Source organism: Nanorana parkeri, unplaced genomic scaffold, assembly GCF_000935625.1.
Source record: "Nanorana parkeri isolate BGI_ZX_2015 unplaced genomic scaffold, ASM93562v1 scaffold20, whole genome shotgun sequence".
In the NCBI taxonomy this organism is placed as follows: domain Eukaryota; kingdom Metazoa; phylum Chordata; class Amphibia; order Anura; family Dicroglossidae; genus Nanorana; species Nanorana parkeri.
Genome location: NW_017306288.1, coordinates 172,619 through 195,353, shown reverse-complemented (window position 1 = coordinate 195,353; position 22,735 = coordinate 172,619). Strand labels below are relative to the sequence as shown.

The following is a 22,735-nucleotide window of genomic DNA, read 5'->3' as shown; positions in this document are numbered from 1 at the left end:
CCCATGCAATTCGGAAATTCGGATCCCGAATGCCATTCGGGTATGGGAGCCATATACATATATTACTAAAGCTGAGGCTCCCGAATGCAGTTCGGAAATTCGGATGAGCTTATATCAGAACTGTTCCCCTGACAGTCCCAGTTAAATTAATAGCTGCCATCAGCGGCTCACAAGCTTCTGATGACAGCTATTCACAAAGACCCAAAATGTTTTGGCTTCTGTTCCCCATTAAAGCAAACAATGGTTGAACAGTAGACATGTGCGATTCATTTCGGAAAAAATAGTTTTTCAGACAAATTTTTGTTTTTCAGGGATTCGGATGTATCCGAATTTCCGAATAACAGAAATGACAAATGAAACCTAAACTGAATTTCTGAAAACGAAATTTCGGCCTAAATTCGTTAGCGGTAGTCTGTATGAATTTTCATTTGTGGACGAATTTTTCATTGCAGCAAAGTGTCAAAAACTTTTTTTTAGGGCTGTGGAAATTAAAGATTAATTTCTCGATTAATCGTTAAACTTTTTGATCGATTAAAATTATTTTGATCGCTAATGAAAACACTCACCTCTCTGCCGGCTTCCGGGAGTCCCATCGGTGATCCGGTGACGTCACGGACATCGAAGTCACCGGACTCCTCCCCCTTCCCCAAGTGGCTCCGTCGGCTAACGAAGGGAAGGGGAGGAGTCAGGTGACGTCGATGTCCTTGACGGCTAACGAAGGCAAGGTGGAGGAGTCCGGTGACGTCACCAGACCCCTCCCCCTTCGTTAGCTGACGGAGCCACTTGGGCCGGTGAGTTTGCCCAAGAAACTTTCTACATGAGCGCCAGCCAAGGCATTGGCCTGTACACATACAGCACAGCAATGAAGTAATAAAATGAACTAGGATCACACTAATCCAGCACGTTATTATTCTGAGTTGCCCCACTCAAGCGGCGGCTATATTGAGTGGGGCACGTAAGATTAATAACGTGCTGGATTAGTGTGATCCTAGTTCATTTTATTACTTCATTGCTGTGCTGTATGTGTTTAGGCCAATGTAGTTGGATCTGTATGTGCATTATAATTAATTGAAATTAATCGATTAAAAAAAAATTTGATTAATCGAACACGAAAATTTTAATCATTACCAGCCCTAATTTTTATTTTTTTATTTTGCTGTGCTGAAACGAAAAACAAACACGAAACGGAAATGAAAACGAAAGTTTGTACAGACTACCGCTATTTCGTCCGAATTTCATTTGAATCCGAATCCTGAAACGAATTGACTTTCGGACCCAAATACAGAAAAACGAAATAACGCAGAATCCGCATCAAAACGAAACTAAATGAATTTTTTACCGGTGCACATGTCTATTTAATAGCTTTCAGTGTATTTTCCTGAGAAGAACAGAGCTCTCCCTTTGTTTGGATGGACAGTGCTTTCCAGCTGCTGAATTTGTATGCTATGTTTGATAACAATGTTGTAATCACATAAATCCTTGCAAATATTAATATACATAGGTCCATGTGACACACACATGCTGAAAGTTTAGGAATTACTACTTATTCATGCCTCAAATACATTTTTCCTCCAATATTCACAATATATAAACATAAACCTGTTCCTGTGCCCTTCCTTTAAGGTTGATTTTCTAGTGAGTGATGTCTTCATAGAAAGCAAAACTACTTATCGGATTATTCAGATTATTACAGAATAATTCTCGGAATACCGGGCATAGTTATTACAGTAAGCCATCATTTCACGTCAGAGGGGGCTGGCTCGGTGTACTTTATGAAACGTTGAGTTAAAATGGACCTGAAGCATTGTTTGGTTTTATGTAGGGATGCACCGATACCAGTTCAGATAACGGTGCCGATACTTGGCATTTTCATGAGAACTACCAGGGATGCAGTGGTTGCAGCTGGGACCTAGTTTTGACGCTCCACCTCTGTCCTGAAATCATTAGTCTGTATTGTTTTAGAAAAACTGTCACATGACAATAAACATAAATGTATCAGTACTTGTATCTGTGAGTACTTGGACAAGTATCAGTACTTGTACTCGCAAAAATGGTATCGGTGCATCTCTTATATATGTTTATAAAAACAAAATCCTACATTAAAACAGAGAAGTACAAATCCCGGGAGCTCTGTGGGCTCCTTACAAATGACAGCTGTCTCCTAACTTTTTAATTTTTCTCTAGTCTAGTCTTAAGGTGCCCACACACCTTACAATTATCTGCAGATTTTCTGTGGTCAGATGGAAAACGTGAAACAGATTGGCCAAGGTGGAGATTACTCCAGCCACACAGTTAAGTGTAGATGGAGGAATCTGTTGCACCTTTTCCATCTGACCACAGAAACTCTGCAGATAATTGTAAGGTGTATGGGCAGCTTTAGAGCTTGAAAAGTATCTGTACTTGTACCGAGTACTGTACTTGGTATCGGTGCATCCCTAGTTTTATGGATTGAAAAAGAAGTCTGACGGCGTCCCATGTACAATCATATAATAACATACATTTATCATGATTTATAGAGCAAAAGCAAATAATAAAAGATACATTCTCCCAGGAAATTGCTCAGTCCACTCATATCACATCCCAATCTGGGCTGATTTGCTCGCACCTACTCTCCATGGAACAATCCCTGTTATGATTATGCTGACTAAGCCCTAATACAGTAAACCCGTCATAAACCTGGGCAATTCAGATTGAGCATTCGAAACAGTGCATGAGTAGATGTTACCTTTAGTGACAAGTCACGTCAACACCATGAGTAGATCCACAATATAGACAGTTCATATGCAAACCTCAACTTTTCCTCCAAAAAGGTTTAGCTTTGCCCCTCCATCCACCTCCAAAGTATTTCTGGTGATCTCCTAATGCAACAGAGGTCCATCCTCCGGGGTGATGCACATATGCCCACAGGCGGTGTTAAGGCCCATCCTCCGGGGTGATGCATATATGCCCACAGGCAGTGTTAGGGCCCACCCTCCGGGGTGATGCATATATGCCCACAGGCAGTGTTAAGGCCCATCCTCCGGGGTGATAAATATATGCTTACAGGAGATGTTAGGGCCCACCCTCCGGGGTGATGCATATATGCTTACAGGAGATGTTAGGGCCCAATCTCCGGGGTGACGAATATACACATAAAGGCTGCATTAAGGCCCACCCTCTGGGACGATGCGTATATGCTTACAAGCGGTGTTAGGACCACAATCTTGGGTGATGTATATATGCTTACGGGCGGTGTTAAGGACTATCCTCCAGGGCAATGCATATATGCGTTACGCCTGCAGAAAGGTGTTTACTAAAAAAGTGCAGACTTACTAAATCAAACAAAGAAAATTACTTTTCAAATGCAATTGCTGTGCTAAGCTTATATTTATTTATTACAGGTCTTTATACACTGAGTGGCCAGTTTATTATGACCACCTGATGTTTGTAGGCAAATTAGCTATAATTAGCTAGAATTTCACGCTGAAGTTGCTAGAGGGCCAGACCATTATAAATAGGGAAGCAGGTTGTTTACCACGACAGTGGAAGTGATTTTTTTCTGAAGATACGGGTAAACAACCCGATTTAACAGCCTTTGAACGTGGGATGATTGTTGGCGCGAGCCATGGAGCGAGTATCAGCAAAACAGCAGAATTCGTTAAATGTTCAAGAGGGGCTCATTGTTAAAGTGTTTAAAGACTGGACTGTCAGCCGAAAATCTGGGTCTGAACGTGCGAATTGTGGCCGTCAGCGACTAGTCAATGTTAGGGCAGAACGGAGAGTGGCAAGACTGGTACAAGACAACAGAAGGGCAACAGTGCAGTGTCAGATTCCTTGCATCACCTTTCAACATCTCGTGGAGTCACGAGGCGGCCCAACTAAGTCATCTCGTGGCCCAACGAAGTACTGATGCGGTGGTCATAATAATCTGGCCACTCAGTGTATATCTCTTGCAAGTGACGCAGTGCTTTACATATTCACACCAGCCCTTGCTGTCAAGGAGTATACAATCTAAGGTCCCTATCTTACATGCATACACATACTAGGGTTAATCTTAGACAGGAATCTGATTGAATCTGTCAATTTTTATTCAGACAACCCAGGTAAGCGCAAGCACATAGAGAACATGCACACTCCATGCAGATATTGCCCTGGCTGGGATTCGAACCAGTGACCTCAGTGCTGCAAGGCTGAAGTGCTAACCAAGAAAGCACTGTGGTACTATGAGAATGTAGTGATTGGGTTTACACACACGCCATGTAAAATATTGCTATGTATCCCTTTATTTGTTTTAAATGGGCTTATACGCTGTACATTTCACTCCCGTCCAGCAGCTACAGAGTTAACCATGTTATCTCATTCCTCCACCCCCTTTTCAGATCAGCTGACTCCAAGAAGTGGGGGCGTGGCTAAAGAAAAGGGGCTCGGCTTTCAAATCTATCGATTGGCTCCGGACGTTCACGTCAGCAGCTCGCTCTACCGGTCACGCCCACCCGGTGACGCAGGTGAAGGCCTGGCGTTTTGTTTGCGTAGAAGGGGAGAAAAAAAAACTAGTGAAAGAGACCGAGGAGAAGCAGCGTGAGAGACGTACCGGCTACGTATTGCGTCACCGACCGCTGCGGCCTACCCTCACTGCGCACACAGCGTACTTACCGGGACCAAAGGGCTCCCTCCGTATTCTCGGGCTTTTGTTACCTGAGTGGATTATAACACCCAAGCCGACACCAGCTGGGAGCAGGCCTCAGTGCGTGAGCGACCAGCACCCAACAAACCCCGCGCTTGAAGGAACTTGGGAGACCTTCTTGCCCGGCTGGCATGGAGGGAGCAGTAGTGACAGACAAGAAAAGGTAAGAAAGTCCTGTGTGACCTTCCTGCCTCGGGGAGCTCCTCACACCCACTCTTCCCGGTCACCGCTCTAGGGGGCGCTGTGGGGGGGATTTATTTACACCCTATGTTCTGGGGGGATTTATTTACACCCTATGTTCTGCTGTATATTATCATTGATGACATTGAAAAGAGATCAATAATATTGATTGCATTGGCTCTTTGCTGTTCTGCAATCAATATGATTGATTATTGAATATTATCTCCAAACCAATATTATAAATCATTGATCCCTTTCAAGGCCTTGTCTGATAATATGAGACAGAACATAGGGGTGTAAATAAACTGTCACCCATATCAGTGCTGAATTGTTCCTTACAATCACTATTAATGATTGATCACTTTCAAATCCATATGATTGATCATTGATCCCTTTTAAATCAATAACATTGATCATTTTATCTCTTTGAAACCAATATTATTGATCACTGATCTTTTTCCATGCCACTCCTGACACAACAAAGCAGAACCTATATACATAATATACTCGCATAAGTTTATTCTATTGTCAGGGATGGCATGGAGAGGGATCAATGATCGGTAATATTGATTGCTGACTAGAAAAGGAGCAATTGAGGGCTAATATAGAGGGGGGAAGGGCGACATTTCTTTATTTCCTGTTTAATGACATAGGAATCAGTGATCAATAATATTGATTGCAGGACATGTAAGGCTGATATTTTGGGGAAGCGATTAACACCCTGTATTATACTTCATGACGTTGTGTGAGATCATTGATAAATAATAGTGATTTGTTGGGGGAAATAATTTACTTTTCTACTTCCTGTTTCATATTGGCAGAGATGCCTTTGAGATGAATCGGTAATATTGATTGATTGCAGGGCAAGGATGATATTGGTGGCAACATTTCCTGTTTTATGACCTTGAGGGGGTCGGAATTATTAATTCGTAGGGCAAGCAAGAACTAATTCAGGGGAAGTGTTTTATATTATTGGGGATCATGTTGGGTCGAGGCAATGACCAATTCTGAGCTGGCTTTTTTTTTTGCATGACATTTTGTTGGCTTGTCGATCAATTAATATTGATTTTTGTAAGGGCCAGTCCAGGGCTGATATTGGGGGAAAACAATGTGCACCCCAGAAGCCTGCTTCCTGACATTGACTTTTTGTTTGTGATCAATAATAATGATTTGGGGACAGGCAAGTAGTAATTCAGAACTGATATTGGGGCAGCAGTTCCCCGTTTCCTGTTTTGACATTGAGTGGGATCAATGATCACTATTTATTTGTATGGCAAGAAAGGACCAGTTCAGGGGAAATATTTTCACTCCTGAGTCTTATTAGGAGTGTTGATGGGTGGAATCAATAATATTTGTAAGGACCAGCTCCGAGCTGATATTGGGGAACGTTTCCACACTTCCTGTTGGGAATCTCCGAGCTGATATTGGGATCAACAATATTATTTGTAGGGCAGCTAAGGGCCAATTCAGGGCTGAAAATTCATGTCACAATATTGGGAGTAATTAGTTATCAATAATATTGATTGTAGGGCAGATGACACATTCAGGGCTGATAATGGAGAAATTATTTATAATCCCAGTTTCTAATTTATAACATTGAGTGTGATGAGTCATCAATAGCAGTGATTTGTATGGGAGGATAGGACCAATTAAAGACTGTTATTGGAAGAATGTAATCGATATTATTGATTGTAGGGCAGGCAATGGAACATTCAGAGCTGATAGGTGAGATTATTTACACAGTTATTTCCTGCTTATCACATTGAGTGGGATCAGTCGTCAATATTATTGATTCTAGGGCTGATTTGGGGAACATTTTTGATTTTTACTCCTTTATTTCCTGTTCAGTGAGGACAGTGGGATCAGTGATCAATATAATTGTAGAGCAGGCAAATGCACAACTTCCCGTGTCTTAGCATTGGCTGGGATCAATCAATAATACTGTTGATTATACGGGAGGTAGGGACCAAATCAGGACTGATATTAGAGGAAATATATCCCAATTTCCTGTCATCAGGGATGACTAATATTAATTGTTGGGCCGGCGACGACAAGATCAGGGCTGATATTGGGAAGGAATTATTTACACCCCTACACAGGTTAGGGTAATTGATTTTAAATAAATTACATGGCAAACAAGGACGAGTTCAGGGCTGATCTTGGGGAGGAATTACTTACACCCCTATTTCCTGCTTTTCTGTAGGTGGAAATAATGGGGGGCTGTGATAAGTGATATTGGGGATATGATCGTGATCTAGCTCCCCCAAGGGCACTGCTTGCCTATATAAAGAGGGAGAGGGCAGTTGATCCTAAATACATGACATGGCAGACAAGGAAAAGCTCAGGGCTGATAATTGGGTTCAAGTTCTGTCTGTAGTAACCCGTCTTTTATAGAGCTTGTTGGGGAGCAATCATATGATAATACACAATGCTAGTTGGGTGTATATAATATAGAAGGGGGGCAGTTTTCCCTCTGATTATATTTCCTCCTCCTTTATCTAGGGGTTGTGGGTGGTTGAGGATTCTGATTATGTGGCAGGCTGGAGGAGCTCATGGGTTATATTTGTAGATCATTTTAAGGCAATCTCCTGCTGGTAATACAGTGATCGGTCTTCTAATACTTCTTTATATCTCAGTATTGCAATGTGCTTTATGCCATGTATCAATTGTGGGTTTGTGTTGCATGATTAAGTGCAAGTAAACTTCTGTGACAGTACTTCATTGCTGTCAGTACAAGCCTGTAATCGCTGTCTGTCTTGCAGTGTTCAGAGGTTTGAGTTGACACAATGTAGCTGAGCTGCTTCTGTTCTCAGGGCTTGTGTCTTGTGACTTTTCCACGTCGCCATTTTGTGGGGGTTGGTGGACGAACAAGTTGTGCAACTCCTGCCTGATTTGTCCTCAGTGTTGCCCATACATTACAGGAGTGACTAGTTGCCTTTTGCAGGCATTTTCTTTTCTTTACTCTGGTTAACTTAATGCAAAAGCTGAACTGCTGCAGAACCTGTCCAGTTTTTATGTTTAAAGGGAAAAAGTCAGAGAATGAGAGTCCTATTGCAAAACATCTGTTTTGAGTCAGAAATCGGTTTGCTGTAAATAAATCCCGATGGACAATCTTTGTGTTATTTTCATTAAGGAAATGTTTAAACTTCTCGCCAGTTCTTTTTCTGACTGCTACGTCTTGGCTGAACCACTATGTTTGCTTCTGCTGTTTCTTGAATATCTCTGAAAATGTCTTATCTGTTTATCATATCTGTACAGTGTCAAGCTATTGAACGCTAGCTGGTTTTGCAATATGCTTCTGTGGTAATATCTGCTTCTCTTTTCTACAATTGCTTCTTAACAAGAAAACCTTGACCTTGTTTGTATGAAAGCTTTTACATTCAGCTTTGTTTTCCCTTAGGCCTCATTCACACACAACACAAGCAAAATTGTATATTGCGTCTATGTGCGTATATACGGGCACTATATGCAATCCCAGAATGCATCACTCGTAGTGGAATTTTTAATGTGCTGTACGCATATACGCGTGTAAACACACGTATATGCGCAGCAATACGCTGCCCGGACGCATCTCTGTTGCATTCTGTTTTTGTGCATATATACGCTACGCAAATATAGTGCTCTATATGCGCCTGTGTATGGAGCCATTTATTTTCATATGGTACTATACGCTCGGCAGTGTGAATGAGGCCTTATCGCTGAGTGCTTGCGTTCTTAATATGTCTTGCAAGAAAGGTTTTAAAAGCATGTTTATTGGTTGCTATTCTTGGTGATTGTTTAATGATTCCATGATGAGGTTTGCGTGTCTCCTTAATTAGTAGATTTGTATGTTACATCTTTGCTCAGCATATTTACAGTTACAACAATAATACTGCAATGTGTGTTTACAGTTCCTACTCAGTTGCAAATATTGCATGTATACATATTCATGTTTTTTTTTCCTCTGTAAGGCCTGGTTCACACCTGTACGTTTTTTGTAGCGCGTTCAACGCTCTACAAAACGCTCAAACATGAAAATCGCATTGTTTTCTATGGGTATGGTTCACACCTTGCCGTATTTCAGCCCGTCTGAACGCGCTACAAAACGGCCTATGCCTGAAAAGGTACATGAGCTTCTTTGTGGGTTTTTATTGGGATACAGCCAAGTAGCCCTCGGAAACGCGTGTTTGTCGCGTGGTTTTTTTACTGCGAGTCGCGGTAGAAACGCGCGACAGACGCGCATATTCGATACGCCTATGTGTAAACAGAGCCTTAGAATGGTTGGTTGATTTTGTATTATGATAGTAACATTTTCTGGTTTTACGGTTATCAAAACCTTTAATCCTATTTTTCACAAAAGAAAAACACAACGTAGGGCTAGTTCACACCAAGCGCAGAGCAGGAGCAGAGCAGTTACAGAATGGATCAAAACTGCGTCCAATGTATTCAATGGTATTTTGGGCTCTAGTTCACACCAGAGCGTTCCGTTCCAGATCATGTGGAAAAACTGCAGCAAGCCCTATTTTTTTCTTCTTCTCTGGAAACCACCAAAACGCACTGAAAGCCCATTTTAGGGCTTGATCACACCAAATGCATGCCAGATGCAGAGCAGTTACAGAGTGCATCAAAAACGCATCCAATGTATTCCAATGGTATTTTGGGCTTTAGCTCCAGAGCATGTAAAAAAAAAACTGCAGCAAGGCCTATCTTTCCTGTTGAATGCATGCAAATGCATTAAAAAATGCATGCAAATGCCCTGGAACTCGCAAACCCCATTTTAGGTTATTTTTTTCTTATTTTTACAAAAAACTGCCTGGAACATGTCTAAAACTGCACGGCATGTGCAGAAACCTCATGCAGATCTGGTCTGCAATTGGTCTGAAGAAGCCCTAAGGCTTTTCAGTCACACAGGCTGCAGTTTGCATGCTGTGCATTTCTTAGTTTACACCATTTGTCCATGAAAATGCCTGTGTTAATGCCATGCATGTGCAGACCATTTCTCAATGGCCTCATTTATCTGACGTTGAATGGAAATTACACACACACACACACACACACACACACACACACACACACACACACACACACACACCTTATTATTCCAAGGGCAATGCATTTCTGTGAGTTGACCTTGCTGCAAGCTGTAGATTTTCTTGTCAAAGCCTTTTGTGCTGGAAAATGCAGCAAAATGATGGTGTAAACAAGCCGAAGGGAACTATAGAAAGCGGTGAACAAATATCCAAACTATTCCAGTCATGTCTTCATCAGTACAGGTGTGTGGTTTTTAAAAATGTTTTATTTTCTTGTTTATTTAAATACGTCCTAGTATATCTGTGAAGTAATTCTGTTTAGCTTGCTCTCAGAATCTCCTGTTCAGTGTATATCAAAGTGGAAGCTTTAGCATTCTTGGGCAGTTTTGTATTGTATATGGAGGTCATTATGATGCTATTTTAGGCTCTGGATGCTGTGTTGGGAGCTTTTTTTTAAAAGTGTGCAGGGAAGACCTCCGCAGTGGGAAAATGTTCCTTCCTATTCCAGTGAGCAGGCAGCCAGGAAGTTGTAGTAGTGAGTATTGGTGCCACCCTGATGGTTATGTAGTGTGGCAGGGGTGTGATGATGATCAGTGGATTGAAAAACAAAAAGCATTTAAAGCTCAACTCTGTTCAAATTATACAAATATAAAAGGAGACACCGACTAGAACCCAGTATTTATAAAAAGGTTACATTTTATAGGTTAGAAATATTTATCCCAGGAAGTTTTGAATAGACCACATCTGCAAATATTTGCCTGTTCTGGTTTTTCTTATTTTCAATCTTTGTTTTGTTGGCAATGCATCATAGTAAACATTCAGCTGTCACCATGCAAACTGCCACTTAGGCCCCTTTCACATGGCCACTCCAATCGGGTCCACCTGTCAGTTTTTCAGGCTGACCCAATCAAATGCCCACTGCTAGTGTGTTGGCAGCCAGGTGTAAATGGATGGCTGTAACTGCAGTTTTTTGCCTCCATCCGCTCCGTACTGCTCTGATCAGGAGAGGATCCGTGCACAGATTCCCCTCCTGATCATCCTGTGTGAAAGGGGCCTTTCAGTGATGAACACTTTTCTGCTGGTCCTCCAATGCAGGCGTTTGAGGAGGAGAGGCCAGCAGAATGTCTTACACTTCAGTGCAGTACAATGATCACAATTGTTCATGGGACATAGAGTCCCAACATTAGGCCTTCTGATTGGTTGTAACTCGCTTCCCAACTGGAAGTTAGGGGAATTTACTGCGACAGGCGCACAACGCAAATAACTTTTCTGCAAGGCAGAATAGAAGGAAAATAATGGAATTGTGGAAAATAGTGAATTTACTTTTTTTTTTTTATAGAAGGTTTAAGGCCTGGCTCACACCTTGGTGTTTTTTGAGCAGTTGAAAAAGTGCTTTTAAACGCCCCAACACAAGAAATCCCATGATTATCATGGCCCCCTGTTCACACCCGAGCAGCAAAACGCCAGCATTAAAATGCCAGTAAAGGTACAAGAACTTCTTTGGGCGGTTAACATCGCGTTTTCGCCCCATAGACGTTGATGGAAGCGCCCGAAAATGCGGCAGATGCATGTTGCACATTTCCGTGCGTGTTTGTCCATTGCCTGCAATGTTTCTTAAAGCCCATTTCCACCTTTTTTGCAGAGGTATTTTCTTTAAAACATATATGCCAGCAATGTACGCAGCTGCTGTGTTTGAACCCACAAACTTACTTTTTTTTTTTGTTGTTAACTTTCCTCTTTATATTCTTATGTAAAAATGTCTGCCTGTGGTGTGCAAGCTTTCTCACCTCTCCCAATCATTAGTATTCAGAGTGCCCCCCACCCTGACAGTGTATTGTCTATAAAGGAAGAGCTGCGGTTTGCTGATCATGTTACAATGAATAGCAGGGAGGGGGAGAGCTGTTTAAAGCCAAATTACCATCCGACCCCGGTGTCTGACTAATTTTTCCTGTGGAGAATATTTAGAATTTTTAGGTTTGCTTAAAAAAAAAAAAACCCAAAGAAAGTGTAAAATGTGAGTCATGAAAATGTGCAGACGTATACATCATCACTGAACCAATTCATTACCACAATAAATGCGAATCACTTACAAAGGTGGAAATGGACTTTAAGCTGCCAATCTTCATGTACACACATAAAAATGTGCAAACAACTGCACGCTGGACACGCGTGTACAAACGCACAAAAACGATGCTGCCTAGGTGTGAACCTGGGCTAATAGTACAAATTTCTGTCAGTAAATGTTTACTATTATCTGGCCAAAAATCCTGTAATTGTAGCTGCGTTAATGCAATCTTGTATTTTCTTTTTCTGAAATGCTGACTGCCAACAGCTGTAGTTTCTCTTTGTTTGTTTGAGTTCAGTATTTGTTTCTAAAAGCAATAATGTCATAATAAGGCATTTCATCATTACCTGAAAGCTGATCTGTGGACGTAGTTGGAGTCCTATTTCAATGCCTTGACATGGAAACGCGTGTGAAGCTTTTGTGTTGTTGTTCATCGTGTGTATATATAAAGGTGATGTGGGGACTGAAAATTGTTGGGTTCTCGTGAGTAAATTAAAGATTTGTCCAATCTGCAAAGCATCATACAAATACATTATTTAGGATTTGGCTGGATCCCTAAAACGCAGAACTCTCTGCATATCAAGGAGAGCTTGAGGCCTTGTTCATACCAAATGCAGAGCAGATCCGCTCAGGTTTCTGCACAAGCACGCTAGTCCTTTTAGATGTGTTTTTGGCTTTTTAAAAAAAAGTTTAAAATGGGCTTTCAGTGCGTTCCAGGCATTTGCATGCGTTTTTGATGTGTTTGCAGATCCAGAGCAGGTAAAATAGGGCCTGCTGCAGTTTTTTTTTCACCTGCTCTGGAACTGTACGCTGCAATGTGAACTGGAGCAAAAAATACCATTGGAATACATTGGATGCAGTTTTGATCAGGTCTGCAACTGATCTGGAACTTTATCTTTTAGGGCATGTGTACTTTTGAGTGGTTTCTTTCCTATATGTGTACTTTGTGTATCTGAAGAAAATAGGTCACCAGCACTCCATAAGTTAATAGATTGAAGAAAATAGGTCACCAGCACTCCATAAGGCAAGAGATGTGACATCTCTTGCCTTGAAGAAGGGACCCTGTGTGGCCCCGAAACGTCGGCTCATGTTGGATTTCTGTGACATCATTGTCCATTAAAAGGACTCATTCATTTTAACTTATGGAGTGCTGGTGACCTATTTTCTTCAATCTTGTGTTTTGCACGGTGCCATCCGTGAAGTTACTTCGAGCACCATTTATTTGATTGTTGGCCGGGACTGCTGAAAGGTGTGCGGAGGGCACCTCCATCAATTACTTTGTGTATCTAGCGCACACATACCAGTTTACCATCTGCAATATTTTGTGAAAACATGTTGCCTTTAACAGTGCACTTATAATTAAATGTAACACCTTCACTGATGGGCTAGCACAAGCATTAACCTATGCTGACCTAGAAGAGATCTACGGGAACGGCAATGGTACTATTGGGTTGCAATTCTGCAACAGGGGACATAACTGAATCCCAATACATTCATTGTCAAATTTACCCGTGCATATGTGTGATTTAGTAGCCAACGGGCAATTTTAGGGGCCAAGGTGTGTTTGCTTCCATTGACAAGAAAATTAGTCATTCTAGGATAAACGCAAGCTGTGATATATTTATGTATATTGGGAACCTGGCTCCTGGGATTTTGTTCAGCCTAAAACCATTTTGGGCTACGTTCACACCTAGGCGACACCTCGCGACAATCGTGCACGATTCCGCACGGATTGCATCGTGGGCAGGAGTTGCCAAGGTGTGAACCGATCGCGCTGTGGGTGCCATTATTTTCTTGTACAGGACTGTGCGTCCCGGGTGTCGTGCAGGTGTGAACCTAGCCTAATAGTGTAGGGCTGCAGCTAACGATTATTTTTCATAATAGACTAGTTGCCCGATTTTTATTTTTTCAATGAATCGATTTAGTTGCATTAAAAAAAAAAAAAATCTCTCTCGCTCCCTCCCTCCCTCCCCCCTTCTCAACCAACTAACTGATGAGAATAGTTGCCAACTATTCTCATCAGTTGTTGCAGCCCTGCTGTAGTGACAGAGCATTTAGTAATGTATTGCCATACCTTCAACGGTTTGCATGTAGTACTAGTATCGCTCAGCTGGCTATACATAATATGAGGGAGAATCTAAAAATAAAGGTAATTTATATTAAGTGGTAACCAGAACATAGAGAAGCTCGCACAATGCAGCATATTTATATATTCTGTTGGATAGTTCGACCATGCACAGTACAGCTGTCGGACTTTAGTCGAGTGGTAGTCATATGGACAGAAACATGGACGCTCCGTGGTGAGACTGCACCAGAGAAGAACAACGTGCCTTTGGGAGGGAGTGAAACCAGTGGAAATCCACTGTTGTATGTTGGCTCAGTATGGTCATAGCACCATGAATCAATGAAAGTTTTTTGAGTGGGTAGAAAGGTTTAAAGTGGGAAGAACAAGAAGCTCGCTGTGGTCGCCCATCAACATTGCGCACACAAGACCACAACGGCAGAATGGGTGCCTTGATTAGAGAAGACTAAGGCCCCATTCACATTGAGCAATTCGCAAATCGCGTGTTTGTTGCGCGATTTGCATTTTGCATGATATCGCGCGTTTGTCGCGCAAATGCTTGCATTGAATTGCATAGAATCGCGGCAAAATCCGCTCCAAAAAGGGTCCTGCTGTAGCGACGCACGACCCGCCACGGACAGAGCCCCACTGAGATGCATTGGAGAGCGATATCGCGCGGTAAATAGCCGAGATCCGTGCGATAAATCGCTCAGTGTGAACGGGGCCTGAAATATAACAGTGTCTCGTTCGGCTGCACGTTTGGATATCTGGTATGGATTCACATTTGCCATAATGCATGATGACTTGGGATACAGGAAAGTCTGCGCATGATGGGTTCCCAAACAGATTAGCACTCTGCATAAGTAACAGCGTGTGGAGGTTACGACCCAGTTCTTGAGACCGCATGAAGATCGGAGTAATCTAGAGAGAACACGCGGTCGCAAGTTCATCATCATTGAGGTCAAAGTGGAAAGTGATATGTTCAAGTGCTTACAGTTACGTCTATTAAATGTATATCTAGGTAGACAGGTCCACTACATTAAGTGTGCCACACAACCCCCTTTTTTTGAAACACTGCATTTACCTAGGGAAAAAAAAAACATCTGAGGGGAATTGCATAATATACTTTTCTCCCACGGTGCCAAGGCAAAGGGGATGTCCTCCACCTTCTGATGAGGTTCTGTAGAATGTTGGGTAATCCAAATCTTGCTAAGAAGATGGTCCTGCACTGTGCTGCAGTGTCTTCAATTTGGAGTACTCTGCATTCCCAGGACTGAAATCAGCAGGATGAAGACATTACCCCCTGCACTTCAAAAGCCAGGGGAAGCTGGGTATCTCACTTTTTTCACCTGCGGGTGTTTTTTGTTGTTTTTAGGTTGGTGTCATTTTTTTAGCACGGGGACAATCACAATATAATAGTGGAACTTGCATGCAATTGCTAAAAGTGAAATTCTCTAACTGAAGAACTCCGGACGGAAGAAAACGTAACTTTTGCACTGGGGCTACCCCCGGACTACTAGGGCTGACAACATGTCTTTGACTAAGGACGAAAAAGAAGACTCACTGCAACCTCAGACCCACCTGGCTGCTAGACCGGTCCAGTTAATAAGTGGATGAATGTCATTGCAGGTTCTATGCAGGCTGAAAAAGCACTCTCTCTGTTATAACTGTTTAATCACACATTACTTTGTACCTTGTAGTTTGCCTCTTAACCTAGATTTGTGGCCGTAGGTTTGTGAACTTAATGAACAACAGACGGGTCATAAAGAGGGAGCTCTGAACTGGAGTTGCAGTACTGGCAGGCAGCCAATGAACAGCATTCCATACAAACAGGAGCCTCTTCATGCATGCTCAGTGGCTGGGAGATATCGGGAACCTTGCATTGTTTTGGAATTTTTCACCCGGCATTGCTTTTTGTGCACAGCAGCTGCTTTGAATTGGCTCTTCTGAGAAGCAGTAGTACAAGAGCTTGTTGTGTTCATAATGGTGCATGACCCTTGTACTAATTGAGATGGAGGCTATTCAACTTGATTTTATTTGCAGATTAAGGGATCACACTCTTTGAAAACATAGGTGTTTCCCACTGGCAGGCAACACTGCCAAGATGAGCCTTTTTTTCCCCTCCAAAAGCTAGCAATATACTGCTCGCATTTTGAGTTCTGCCGACTCAGCGAAAATTTGATCTGTGGGTGACCTGTCAGCACCAGTCCATTCAACAAAAGTTAATGACTCAACAGGGGCTAAGATATTGTTCCAAAATGAGGGAAATCCCCTCTTAAGCTGGCCATCCACTATGCAAATTTCAGCTGGTTCGTGATGCGCCTGCCGAAATTTGCACAATGGGTCCTGCTGTTGGCATCCTTTTTGCCGGCATCCCTCAATCAGCTAATCAAAGGAGCTGTTCGAAAATCTTCAAACAGAGTGGGCAGCCAATTAGCTGGCAGAATACAGTGAAGACAGTGGGAGATTCCTCAATCAACATTGGTAAGCGTCAATGGAGGAATCTGTTATATTTTCTTTGTTCAGCCCGCAGATTGAACAAAGAAAATATTACGTTGTATGACAAGCTTTAGATAGTTGTCACAGCAACAGTCATCCCCATTGAAAGATTTCCCCCTCTATTTTTTGGATTTACCTTGTTTTGATTCTTGGTAAGATTGGTCATCTGAACAATTAGGGAGCAACTTTTTCTAATGGGGACACAGCAATTTACACCTGACAGGGGTTCTCGCCTCTTATCACTCTATCCAAATCTAATAAAAGTTTTTTTGCTTGTGTTCACTTTTAGTGGTGATGAGCTCAGGTTTGGGGCGGACCCAAGCTCACACGGAGGCGGAAGTTTAGCCTGTATGATGGCCCAATCAGCTGCAGTTGGTAGTGATATTTCTTTATTTTATTATTGGCATTTATATAGCACAGAAAATTGTACGCAGTGCTTTACACCGTGCACATTCACATCAGTCTCTGCCCTCAAGGAGCTTACAATCTAGGCTCCCTATCTCACATGCATACATAGGAGGGCCAATTTTGACAGGATCCAATTACCCTGCCATGTCTTTACTGGAGTGTGGGAGGAAGCCAGAGTACCTAGAGGAAACCCACCCAACGCAAGCACAGGGAGAACATGCAAGCTCCTTGTAAATAGTAGAGCTGCAGCTAACGATTATTTTCAAAATCGATTAGTTAGCTGATTATTAAGTTCGATTAATCGGATAAACAATAAAATACATTTTAAAAAATGGCTCCAGTGATGGGACTACTAGTTTGTATTGAGATTGCAGTACATCACAGGAGCAAGCTAGGAGCAGTGGAAGTAAAAAAGAAAAAAAATAGTGTGGTGTGCAATATAGTGAAATGGAAAGTGTAAAATTATACAGCAATGAATGCAGAATGGCACCTGTGAGGCGGGAAGGAGGTGCGTCGTGTAAAGCGTGGATGCGGGTGGGCGGGTCTGGCAGCGGTGAGCGTGATTTGGGGAGGAGGTGCAGCGTGTGTGGAGCCGTGAACAGGGCCAACTGATCGAAAGCCGATTAATCGATTATTGAAAAAGTTGACAACTTTTTCAATAATCGATTATGTCGATTAGTTGTTGCAGCCCTAGTAAATAGTGACCTGGTCAGGATTTGAACCAAGGACCTGCAGTGCTACAAGACAGAAGCGCTTGCCACTGTGCTGCCCATATTGACTTAATTTGACGAAATAAGATTAACGATGTCGCCAGCATCCCGTCCCTTTATTTACCTGCGGGGCACAGAATGCCCTGGTTGCAGCTTGTTGGGTGTATATAAATACCTAAGTTTCTGGTTCCCCACAAACCTGAGCTCATCCCTAAAGTTTAGTGGTCTAACAAACTATGTGTAACGGGTTTCATCTGCTTTGGTTGCAGAGGGTTTGAAGTGTGCTGGAAAGTTTGAGCAAGTACAATTTCAGCTGGAACTGGATGTTGCTGGAAGACGCAGATGTTAGCCATTTCATTGCATATGGCGAAAGATATAGATCTGCTTATGTTCATTGTTTCATGATTTACATACCTATGACAAAGCCTAATTTACATACCTATGACAAAGCCTAACCACATAGCACTATTTTGTTAGATGATAAATACTATAAAGCATGATCACCTTTTACGTTCTTGCTTTGTCCTTCACTGGTGAATGCGTTGCTGGTTTCCAAGGCAACACGTCATCATTAGTGCAGTTCAAGACGTCTCCATATGAAAACAGCCTGGGAGATTGTCGTTGACAAGGCAACCTTCTTATATTTATATCAGTGAGAGCCACATGTGTAACGAGGGACGTATGCACCGGTTTTGCAGCATCGAAGATTCTTATTTGGGTTTTGATTTCCAGGATCCCAGTAGTGCCTTCAGGAACAGCTTTATTTCTTGACGGGATGCTTGCTGGCTAGATTTCAGATGGGCTTGTACTTGGCAGAATATTATGTAATATAAAGGAAACTTCTCAGTGCTCAAATGACTGATTCCTCTTCAAGGCTAGACAGAAAGTAAACAGTATGTAAACTTTAGGTGTGTGACTGGACAAAATAATAAAACCTGTATACCTCTGCAACACTTGCTCAGTTCCCCAGGTTCTGTGTCTTTAAAGATGCTTCAGGTACAGAGAAATGCCTGCTGGCTCTACCAAACGTGCACTCTTTTCTACTTTCAAACCTGCAGACACCTCTCCCTTGGGGTAGGGTGGGCCTAAGGGCCCATTCACACCACGTCCAGATCATCTCCAGAGCAGACCAGATTGTTTCTGGACCGAAAATGCATCCCAATGTATCCCTATGCTATTTATGGCCACTGTTCACACCAGTGCAGTCTGTACCAGACCAGCCCAGGAAAATACTGCATGCCTCATTTTGTCTGGTCCGAAATGCACTGGAACTGCGGGCAGATTCACACCATTTTCCAGACCACATATGGTCCAGGAAATGGTGTGAACCTGCCCTGAGGGTATCCAGTGTACACCCCTGGCCCTTTTCCAGCATGCCTCTTCTGCTTAAAAACAAAACCTTTTCCCCTGTCTCCTAGCATTTGTTTGAATGTACAATGCCTAGGACACAAGCAAGTGCAGTGTACACTCCCTGGCCCACTGGGCAACCAGCGATGCATGCAGGAGTTGAATCATCTCAAAACCCAGCTATAGATGGATGGAGCTAGGTTCTGGAATGATGCAACTCCTGCATACATCATTGGTTGCCCAGTGACTGAAGTGGAGGGACAGGAACCCAGGAGAAGATGTGGAAAGAGCCAAGAGGGACAACTGTGATCTATCAGTGCTGGAAGAAGAGGGCAAACAGTCAAGTGGCTCTGTTATAATGTAAAAGCCCCACTTTTATCACATGGGATGAATATAGTTTCAGCGGGTTGAACTCTGATTTGTGACATGTTGCATTTACAGTGAACGTGTTGCAAGTTGTAAAAGGCGTGTAATCGGCTAAGATCATTACCGGTATTTCAGGTTTAATGTTTATCTGGTTATTAAAACCAGTCTACTTCTAACAATCCAGTGAATGCATGCCTCAGGTTATTTTACATCATCCAGTTATGCTTGAAGCCATCACAGTGAACAACATGCTAACATCTGCTCATGAATTACAGGAACTTTTGCATCTCGTAGTTGTATGTCTAATATTACAACAGAGCAGCATTTTAACTTCCCATTTTTCTTGTTCAATAGAACATATGGGCTTGTCAGATAGAAAATTGGGGTGTAATGCTTTTACTTGAAGACCCCCTCCCTTTCTTTCTTTGGTGACGCTATTATCTCACCTTTTTCTCAAGTGTTTTGCTCTTGTCTGGAAACCTCTATTTTGGTATGCTGAGTTATGTCATGACTAGTGGTCTGGAAAGAATTCATTATTAAGCACACTAAGGATAAAGAATTGTGTTCAGGAAGTGCCACTTACCATAGAGTATAAAGATTTGTATTATTGTGCGTTTGGATGTTTCTCTCCGGCATCATGTCATCTGTCAAGACTGACAGTACGGATTTGTTTTGTATCTTGCTTGGATCTGATGAGATGCAAGGTCACTAAAGTTGTCAGTAGCAATTGTTCTGGCACGTCTTCTATAATGTCAGTCTGACGCATCAACGCCCTTTATTAAAGAAAAGTGTTTTCTGTTGAAGAGACGACGTATAGTATTTTTATGCATGGTTTGTTTGTTTTTTTTCTTTATGTTCAGTACTAAAAAAAATACAACTTTTGTAAATCATTTATTAGTTGGCTGAATATAAAAAAGTTTTACATTGTACCATTTTCTCATTGGTAGAAGCTACTTCTGCCGGTTTTCTGCTGTCCATTTACTGCTATGCTGTGATTAGTCTGAATAAACTGATTTACAGGATTTTTCACAAAAGGGTGAAGAGTTTGGAGAAGGCAGGAGAAGTGAACAATCTAGGACAGGGGTGCCCACATTTTTTTGTGTGAGATTTACTTTTCAAATGACGAGCTACATTAGATCTACCCATGAAAAAAAAACCTCCCTGGCTGGCTCTCCCCTGGCTGGCTCTCCCCTGGCTGGCTCTCCCCTGGCTGGCTCTCCCCTGGCTGGCTCTCCTCGCTCTCTCCCTTTCCTGGCTGGCTCTCCTCGCTCTCTCTCTTTCCTGGCTGGCTCTCTCCAGGCTCACCTTGCTGTATTTTGCAACAGGCTGTGTAAAGTAATATTCTTTGATGTAATACATAGCACTTCAACCACCAGTATCCACCAGAAAGGTGTCGGTGAGCTTGGCTCAGCAGACTCGGGCTAATAGGTAATCATGTGTGCACAGCTAAATAAATATACCAAAATGGAATAAAGGGGCCGCCATTCACACACTTTGTGATCTACCAGAGCTACTGGTAGATCACGATCTACCTAATGGGCACTCCTGATCTAGGACAACATCACTGAACTGGAAAGTGAATTGAATTGGAGAATTTTCCCAAATCATCTATGTTGTCCTAGATTGTTTACTTCTCCTGCCTTCTCCAAACTCTTCACCCTTTTGTGAATAACCCTGTTCCTGTCTCATTCTTCTGGTCTGTCAATGCACAGAATGGTTTGAGGACATCTGCCAGAGGAACTTTATCTTTGAAATGGCAGCAAAGACACTGTTAGAAATGTTCAGTAATGACAATCTACAAACCCATTCTTCTAGATATTTGCATGCTTTTTTTTTTGCATTCTTCTCACAGTGGCCATTTTTACTAAGGGTAGATTAATATATATCCCTTTGCTTTCAAGAACTCTGACACACGTGACTAGGACATGTGACCAAGCACATAATTTCAGGGGAGGAAAATGCCTTTCCCTGAGATCTCGTGAGATTTCAGATTTCCCAGCAATGCTCTGCTGATGTAACCTTCCCAGGATGCATCACTTGGGCACATATTACATCACTAATGGCCAAGAGGACCAGGAAGCGGAAAAACAATAACGAAGTAAAAGAAAAATATGTTTAATGAATGTAAGGCGATTTCATATCGGCTTGCAGAGCTGCATGCTGATGTGATTTTTAGTGAAGGGGGGCCGGGAGGGAAAGGTCCGCTTTAAGTTTTGTTTTTTAGTCTTGTTCTTTATTTACAAAGTTGTTTTCAACCCATCAGTGGGTACAGGAGCTTTTGTTGGACTACTACGGTCATCCTTCCATCACGGAGTGTTTTTCGTGCAGCTAGTATGAGGTTAGGAGTTCTGAGTTTACTGGTCGCCTTCTTGTCCTAGTTCATGGACTTTAGAGGTAGTGAAACGGGATGTGTAAGCCCCGTTACTTTCACCAAGCAAGTCTGCAATTTCAGTTCCCACATTTACTGCTCCACAGATTGATTTTTCAGCAGTAGGCTCCAGATGCTGTCTTATTCTAAACCGGCCTCTTAAGCATTCCTGTCAAAGGAAAGCCGCTCGATGGGTTAAAAAAAAAATGATTCTCTACCCCCACACCACCATCGTGAACCCAAAGTAGATTGCATGCAATGCCACCTGCAGGAGGAGCTGGGATCAGGTAAGTAAAACTGCTTTACCTGTACCCTAGATCAAAACAGGCATTTAAACACAGGCGGTCCCCCCCCACTCATCCCGGAATAGGCTTTACAGTGATCTTGTCTTTGGGAAATACCATGAGAATATAGTTCAGCAGTAGCAGGTATTGTACATACTCTTAAAAGAACTTCAGGAAAAATATGTATTAATCCTTGCAGTGGGAAAACCCCTGCAGTGCAAGGGTTAACTGCTCATTTTTGTCTAGGTTAAAAAAAAAAAGTCATACTCACCTGATGCTCTGAGCTGGCTTGTTTTTAGATTAAGACCCTGGAGCCTCTCTCCCCCTCCTCTGCAGCAGTCTAAGAACCCATGAATCATCACGTTCTATACACAGTGTATAGATGTGAGGACGCTAAGGAAAACTCCAATGCTGCAGCGGAGGAGGATGTGGGCTGGAGGGAGCATTGTGACAGCCGGCCACCTTGGAGCTTCTGATGAGTATAACCTTTTTTAACATCTAGACAAAAACAAGCACTGAAACCCTTGAAGTGTGGGAGTAGCCGCACGAGAAGGGTGAACGGTTTCTTGGAGTTCTTTAACTTTTTTGAAGTCTGCTCCAGCATCCCCTGGAAACTCCAGTCTAGGGGCACGCACAGTGTGGACTAATAGATTTTGCTCCATTTTGAGATTTGGGCACATTTCCCACAATGCAATGCAGGTGCATTGGTGGCCTTACCCACACTGCCTTGTGAAATGTAGGATCATACCGAGGCCTTAAGTCGGGCTAAACATA

General features: G+C 42.5%; 1 protein-coding gene across 2 annotated transcripts in view; it reads left to right on the top strand.

Moving 5' to 3' along the window:
• Positions 1 to 4,465: 4,465 nt before the first annotated feature.
• Positions 4,466 to 22,735, top strand: part of HIF1A (hypoxia inducible factor 1 alpha subunit) — a 52,494-nt gene continuing 34,224 nt past the window's right edge. For both annotated transcript variants that reach the window (XM_018562619.1, XM_018562627.1), the window contains exon 1: positions 4,466 to 4,826. In XM_018562619.1, the coding sequence (XP_018418121.1) occupies positions 4,795 to 4,826 (32 nt within the window). In that variant the 5' untranslated portion in view covers positions 4,466 to 4,794. The remainder of the gene's footprint in view (positions 4,827 to 22,735) is intronic.